The sequence below is a fragment of the Cicer arietinum genome, chromosome 3 (genome assembly GCF_000331145.2).
Source record: "Cicer arietinum cultivar CDC Frontier isolate Library 1 chromosome 3, Cicar.CDCFrontier_v2.0, whole genome shotgun sequence".
NCBI classification, from domain to species: Eukaryota; Viridiplantae; Streptophyta; class Magnoliopsida; order Fabales; family Fabaceae; genus Cicer; species Cicer arietinum.
In genome coordinates, this window is record NC_021162.2 from 29,855,694 (window position 1) to 29,863,721 (window position 8,028).

The window sequence follows — 8,028 nt, forward strand, 5'->3', positions numbered from 1 at the left end:
TCTTTCCCTTGACTCTACGGACTCCACTCCCAAACTAACAGACATGGGCCATATTTTAGTCATCACATTGTCATATGGCCCAAGGGTCCTATCTGCTTTACTCTAAAGTACATCACCCTATAACCACAGACCAATAGGATAATTGTCATTGAACCTAGATTGTACTACCCTTTTCTAGTTTTATTTATTGATAAAAGCAAAGGAAAAAGAACACAATAAGTCAAATTAAAAGCACAAAATAAGTACTTTCTGAAAGAATATTTCACAATCATCCGCCACTAGCTGAGAAAAGCATTGGCAGGTATTGAAATGGAAAGGTTTTAGCTTCCAAATCTTCTTTCACAATTATCATAGAATTGAATACAACCTTTGCCTAAAAAATTGCCATCTTTTCCTTTTGAGGCAAGCAAGTCCACATTCGAAACTCCAACAAAACATAAGAAGCTGACTGTTTATACAAATAAATTATGCAAACTAAATGTAAACAATTTTTCCAGTGATTACACATATTTTCCTTCACCTTTGTTATACGTTTACAAATATAGAATTAGTTGGCTATAAACTTCTGGTGAATCCAAGTAACAACAACAACAACTAAACTTTATCCCACTAAGTAGGGCCTGCTACATGGGTCAAACGACGCCATAACGTTCTATCATATAGCATATCACTTTCCAACTCATTAATCTCTAGGTCTTTCCTTATAGTTTCACCTATAGTTTTCCTAGGTCTTCCCCAACCTCTAGCTTTGTGTTGTGACTATCCTACATTTGATCTACTCTCCTCACTATAGAATCTACAGGTCTCCTCTCCACATGCCCAAACCACCTAAGCCAAGTTTTTGCCATCTTTTCTACTATAGGTGCTACCCCAACTCTCTCTAATGTTGTCATTCCTAATCCTATCTCATCTAGTCTTTCCACACACCAAACTCAACATTCGCATCTCTGCTACACTTATTTAATCCTCATGTTGGTTTTTTACCGCCAAACACTCTGTCCCATATAACATCACCAGTCTTACAGCTGTGAGATAAAATTTCCCTCTCAAATTGAGCAGTACTTTTTTATCACATAAAATTTCCACCCAACTTGAATCCAAGTAAATAATAAATATTCTAGAGGTGTCTGAATTCCATTGCACAAAACAGACCACTTCTGCAAACACTTCCATAATTTAAGAAATTAATTATCATTGCTTCTTTTTCCTAGCCTATATGGTCGGTGCAAATCAAACAGCCTGGGTCTAATTCAAGTAAAAGAGTCAAAATAGGCCAAACTCATAAGGCCTTTCCGTTTGACACCTCAGTTTGAAACATTCTAGGCATGAGATTACTCCGAAGTACAGAGTCTACAGACTAGACACACCCCTCAACTTTCTAGACATATTTGAAACAAAAAAAGAAAGAATAATAAAAAAGATGAAAATATAAAATAGAAATCTCAAACTGGAATGAATATGCACTTTAGAGGAGAACCTGTGAAACTAGATTACGCAACTGCCGCACTGCTTGAGAAGAACCATCCATATAATATAATGCACCAGATAATCCCACGCGTACATCCACCCGATTTAATTCGAGCTCAGTTAAATTTAAGACCTGAAGCATTTATATTTGTAGAAATGAGAAACATTGTAACTGCCGTTTGATAAAATTTGTTCATAAAACATATGATATCCTCAGCTCATGTGATTAAAACTTTAAAAATGAAACAATTGAGCAATTCAAGAATGCATTTAATTTTTTATCAACAAATTACAGAAAAGTAACCCAGACACTAGTAATTAACATCATAATTTCTTCTGTGAAATTATGAATTTAGGAAGCCATGGCAATGGCAGGCCTGAATGTGATAACTAACACCAATTTTAATATTAATTTGTAAACCCGTTTTGACTGGAATACTATACACACACCTAGGTAGTTAATCCCAGATAGCGGTGCGTCACGGCCAACCACAAAAGTGGGATAGCGGGATAGCGTGTTCCGGGATAGGCGGGATAATTGCTATTTTTTTGAACAAATTACATGTATAATATTATATAAACCTATATTTAATGCAAAATTAACAAATGACTCAAACTCTGAAACATTCATAATTAGTAATAAGAATTTACAAGTCTTACTCTTAGTCAATACATACATTGAAATACCAACAAAAGTCAAGGAAATAAAGATGATGCATATTGAAATCTTTAACACAGTAATAAAATAACTAAATATTAAAACTCAAATGCATGTTCTAGCATAGGAATCAAAGATAAGCATCATCTTCATTAGCATATTCTACTTCTTCTTCTTAGGTGAAAGTAGAAACAATAAAACAAATAAGGAAGAAATAATAGCCAGATCTCGCTGGGAAACGTTGGGATTAACTACGCCGGGATAGCGGGATCTCGCCCAGATCTCGTCGGGTCTTGTTTCACGCCATCGCGGTAAGGCACTATACCGCACCGGGACAGCGGGATCTCGCTGGGATTAACTACCTAGACACATACTAATGCAACTTCCATAGTAATAAAACTGGAACATTAGCTTTCACAAATTAGCAAGATTGTATTGTTAAATGCACTACTTTTTTCCACTAAACATAATCAATTTGTCACATAGTGTGTATCTGAAAACAAAAGATATAATGGTTCCTCACATATTTTAAAGTAAAAATTAATTTATTAAGCATCAAATTATGTGTCTTCACTTTGACAGCGAAATATAATGACCATTACAAAAATGTATACGTAGAAACTAAAAACACTGCCTAAATGTTTGAAAATGTTATAAAGAGCTATAAAAATTGAGAAAGAAAGAAATATATAATTGAGGAGGCTTTGACCTTTAAATGTAGAGTTATCCTCCCATCACTTGAATCTGCTAAATGATAACCTTCAACATAGCAGGGATCACTGCTTCCAGTTAAAGTATTTGCAGTAGGAGGAACCTTAAGTGAAGTAGAATCAACTCCTTTAGTCAGCAAAAGGGTTAGTTCACTGGGGTCTGGTCGCCATAGCTCTAAAATAGCTTTGTGAACCAATCCTTCCAACTTTCTATCCTGAGCAGCAGATGCTTCATAAAACTGAACAGTTAATTTATGGTGGCTAAATGGGTAATCTCCTCTGGCGGCTGTAACACCAGCCCACCTGGGGAAAAGGTAATAATAATGATAAGAGACACAATTACAATAAGTATAATGTAATGGATTAAATTTATGATTTGAATTAATAAAGATCAAAGAACATTTTTAACATTAGAAATCACCACCAAGCACCAACTTGAGCAAGGAACAAAATGGCAAGAAGCTTTTCTACAACCAGCCAGCACCATTACAGCCTAAAATTTTGCGATCATAATAAACTAGACTTTCAATTAAATGATCACTCAAAGGGGAAAAGAAAGTGAACTGAGGAAACACATGAATGAGATCAAAATCAGCAACAATGCCAACAGTAATGAACTTAATTTTGCACAATATCCACACCTACTATCAGGATGACTTGAAGCGTATTTGATTCTTTGCAATATCAAACGGCACTGATGCTTGCTGACAGAATCGGCCAAAGGATTGTTCCTAAACTCTTCAAGCTCTTTAGTGAGTAACTGTCCAGCTCTAGGGTGGCGTGATCCCAACCTTTGAGCAGATATAAGAACTGCTTGTACATCTTGAACTCTGTTTGTTGTTTCTGTAGTTGAATCAACATTGAAAAGAACCTTGTGTATATTTGATATAATAACATTAAGAGGATCATCTGGGTCATCTGCTAGGAGTGGATCCAATCCTTCTATATCTATGTGTTCTGCAATAGCCCATATAAGGCGAGCCAATATTCTTGGTGTATTGACCTGTTACATTCACAACCATTAATATGCAAGAATTGAAGTGTAGAAAGACCTATTTCTGATTATGTCACATCTTATTTTAAATTTCACATCTACGTGAAGATACTTGTCTTCTTATATCAAAAACGAAAGAACTAATTTTTTTTTGGTATATCATATGTTGTCACAGAATAAATACATTTGCTCAGAAAAACAACTTGCTAATTCAAACATGTCCTAGAGGTTCTTTACAAAATTAAAATTTCAAATGTCTTAGAGTACTCATTAAATATCTTCCAGGTTCAAACAACGTAAAGATAATTCAGAACATGGAGGTAAGAAACTGAACTGAGTGATGACTGACAAATCCAATATACCAACAACAAAATTTCATAATCAAATTTTGCTGGCATTACAACAGATGCGTTAATAAAGGGTTGAATAAAAAAATGTCCTAGAAGACTTATAAAATATCTTCCAGGTTCAAACAAGGTAAAAATAATTCAGCACACCATGGAGGTGAGTAACTGAATGATGATTAACAAATTCAAACCCACCAAAAACAAAATTTCACTATCAACTTTATGGGCATTACAACAGATGTCTTAATAGGGGTTTAAATAGCCACAACACAAAAAGCTTGAGAATTAGGGTAACATTGAAATTGAAGGGATTTTGTGATAAATTTATCAATTAAAAATATTTTAATAGTTATAAATAACATGTTTTTGAATGCTATTGGCCACATACATGCAATTGTCGGAAAATGAAATCTTTATATGGAAGCAATGCTGAATATTAGATGTTGTAGTTTGTGTACCTCACGTAAGTCCCTCACAAGTTCACGTTGCAAGTTTTGCAATCTAGTCTCATTTAAAATTTGGTCTTGAGAAGCTCCGTCTTTAACTCTTTTTACACCGCCCCTAGTATCGTATATGCAACATAGCCTAACAAGCAACTTCAAGTAGCAGTCAATCGCATAGGTGCGTCCATCACAATCCCATTTAACACAAGGTCGACAAACTTCTACCACTTCTAAAGAAGGTTCAGTCCAGTTTAATGCACCATAACCAGTTCCGTATGCCAAAGCTCCAATGACCCTGCTCTCCATGCCTGAGTTTTTCTGTTCAGGCAAAGGCAGAGAAAGCTGAAAGCAACTTTCCACTAGTGATGCAACTAACTCCTCCCTAAATATGCTTTTACTTGTAATGCTATTAAGATCATCATTCACTCTGGCATCCTCAAAAAGTGAAGCAATATCAGTTCCGGCAAGAGGTTTCTGACCTCTTCGGACACTTTCCTTAGCAAATAAGTCCACACAAAGAGCCGTTCTACAAATACAAGCTAAAGCATGCATGCGATCAGATTCTGCTCTCAGGTTTCTCACCATCAAAAGTAGCCTCTTGAAGAGTGAAACCTACAAGAAACCATTTATAGACAATAATAAACATTATTGTATCACACACACAAGCAATTTTGTCTGACCAAACATCCAATGCTACTCCTAAAAGATCCAGTATCACAAAGGATACAGAATAAAACACATTTCACGCACAAGACAGCACTAACGATAAAACATCAATGTCATAATAACCAATATAAAGATGAGAAACCAAAAATCTACATAGTCGAAAGTTTAAACCATTAACATGAAGGATATTTATAATAACCAATATAAAGATGAGAAACCAAAAATCTACATGGTTTAAAGCTCAACCCATTAGCATGAAGGATATTTGTAGACCAAAATAAACCATTACATATTAGGAAATGCATAGCTTAGTGGGGTTTCAAATTGCAAATTGCAAATTGCGGTAGACTGCATCATTAGTAACGCCACAATCCTTGATATTACAAAAAACTACATACAAATATGGTTGATGTGATCGAAGTTGTGATTGCGACGAAGCCACAATACTAAAAAAATCTTAGTGCATCAGCTGACCAAAATTTTAAACCTAGAAACTAATAGGAAATTCATGGATTTGAATGAGACTAGAGTGACTATCACCTGCATGTTAAGATCAAGGAGATGAAGATTGGTAACAACAGCTCTAACAATACTCTCTCTAGCAGAAGCAAATTCCTGCCTATCCCAAAGTGTGAGAATAGCAATAGTCGATTGCGATGCCCATTCCGTTTTTCCTCCAGGCACATCAGCCAAATACAACATATTAATCCCAACTTCATAAATCAAGGCCGGTTCCAAAGACGAAACTAAAAAAGGAGCCAAATGTGTAACCACATCTGAAACACCAACCAACTTCTCAGCATCAGGGTCAACATCAGCACCACCACTGCCTCCACTAGAAGACTTCGACAGTTTCCTAATGACCTCAACACCACCGGAGGCAACAGCCTTAACCGAATAAACAACTGGAAAGACAGTAGCCCGGAAATTCTCAACAGGCAAGATCAAAGATCGAGCCATAAGCGCCCTACGCTTCTTCCAAACGAAATCAACCATGGAAGAAACCCAATTCGACCGAATAGCGAGTGAGTTTTCGCTATCGACGAGCTTATCTCCGGCGAGTTTACTCATCCGCTTCGTGCTAAACTCCTGGAAGAGCCGGCCAACTGAATCGAAAGCAACCTTCGAAACGGCGTCGGATCGGTCGAGCATGTTAGCTCCAATGCGGCCCCACCAAGCGGAAACACGATCGAGAAGATTAACATTGTTTTCACAAAGCGTCACGAGATCGTCACGTGCGAGGACGCAACCGAGGGTTTCAGTGATAGAAAATCGAAGATTATCGCTAGGTGAATCGAAACAATCAGAGATCTCTTTATTACAATCGGAAATGAGTTTCGCTAAGCGATAAGAAGGAATCGCGGCGAGAATCGAAACAGCGGCGGCGGTTACATCGGGATCAGGGAAATGAAAGTCGTTACGGATACCAGTACAGACGGTGTCCCATAAATCGGGAGTTAAGCGAGTGGAACGGATAACGTCGAAAGCAAGTTTTTTACAGACGGCGGAGGCTGGTGCGGCGACGATCTCTTCGACGGCGGATTTGGCGATGACGGCAATGTCCCGACCAGCGGCGGATTGTTGGAGGGCTTGTAGGAGTGCGCCTGATTGGCGAAGGGCGTCGTTGGAGCGAAGGTCAGCTTGGATCTGGGCAAAGAGGATGTCCATTTGGATCCAAGTTGGGGTGCGATTTGGAAACTATAACATTAGAAAAGAAGCGAGAATGAAATCATTTAATGTATTGATTTTTCAGGTGATGGTGTTTGGGAGAGAAATGACCAGAGTGGTGCAGTGGTCTATTTGGGAATGGTAAGTTAGTCTTAAGTCTAGATGCTCTTAGCAGGGGAAAGTTGAAGCTTAGAAGGAATTTTTATTTTTGTTTGGGAAGGTTTTCGGTTTTCTATGTATGAATATGAAAAAAATAAAAAAGTACCACATTCAACACATTGCTTAAAGGAGACAATCACACATTTTTGTTACAAAAAGAAATTTAATTCATTTAATTATATATGAAATTATTAATATATGCTGACTCTATCCATTTAGAGTCTTTAAAATATTTTCATCAAACTCTTCGGTCTTCAAATTTGTTAAATTAAATCACAGGCTAATCACTCAATTTCAAAATCATCGTATAATGTTTTTAAAATATTAGATTCGTTATGAATTTCCTTAACAACCTCGTTCACGAGATAAATTTAGATAATTTATTAATTTTTTTATCTTAAAATCAAAGTGCAATATTATTTCAGTTATAAATAATAATTAATAACTAAGTTAATAAAAATATGTGTTAGTAAATTAAAATTTATTTTCACTGTAGGAGGAGTCAAAATTAATTTTAATATGTTAGAATTAATTTTGATAAGTTTAAATATTTTTGAGTAGAATTGATTGTTTTCAGTGTTGATTCTAATTTTAAGCTATTAATTCTTATATAGTAGTAAGACAAATGTGTTTTTCTTTTTGTATGTTCTTGTAGAATACAGAGAAAGACATCAAAAGGTTCATCCTTCTTGTAAGTTTCTCCAAGCTTCAAACAATATTTTGTTTAGAGAAGTTTTAAGAATATTCAAAGCTTGAAGAAGTAGAATTAAAAATACTTTAATAGTTTGAGTCTTTTGACTATATTATGGCGAAATTTCTATGTAAGCAACAGTTGTTCTAAATTAGTATAAAAATATTTGTGTATTTTTCTTTTCTCTTATCTCTTTATTTTGTGTCTTGGCAATAATAAGAATTT

General features: G+C 35.8%; 1 protein-coding gene across 4 annotated transcripts in view; it reads right to left on the reverse strand.

Moving 5' to 3' along the window:
* The window catches only part of LOC101488386 (protein TPLATE), a 12,744-nt gene extending 5,554 nt beyond the window's left edge, over positions 1-7,190 (reverse strand). For 2 of the 4 annotated variants that reach the window (XR_003470029.2, XM_027330183.2), the window contains exons 1-5: positions 5,826-7,190; positions 4,635-5,231; positions 3,477-3,838; positions 2,835-3,138; positions 1,478-1,600 (exon numbers count right to left, since the gene is read on the reverse strand). Coding sequence is in view for 3 of the 4 variants with exons in the window: in XM_027330183.2 (XP_027185984.1) it covers positions 1,478-1,600; positions 2,835-3,138; positions 3,477-3,838; positions 4,635-5,231; positions 5,826-6,953 (2,514 nt within the window). In the remaining variant the exon portion in view is untranslated. The remainder of the gene's footprint in view (positions 1-1,477; positions 1,601-2,834; positions 3,139-3,476; positions 3,839-4,634; positions 5,232-5,825) is intronic. The other 2 variants (XM_004513474.4, XM_073366714.1) reach the window with 2 other exon arrangements.
* Between the last annotated feature and the right edge of the window lie 838 nt (positions 7,191-8,028).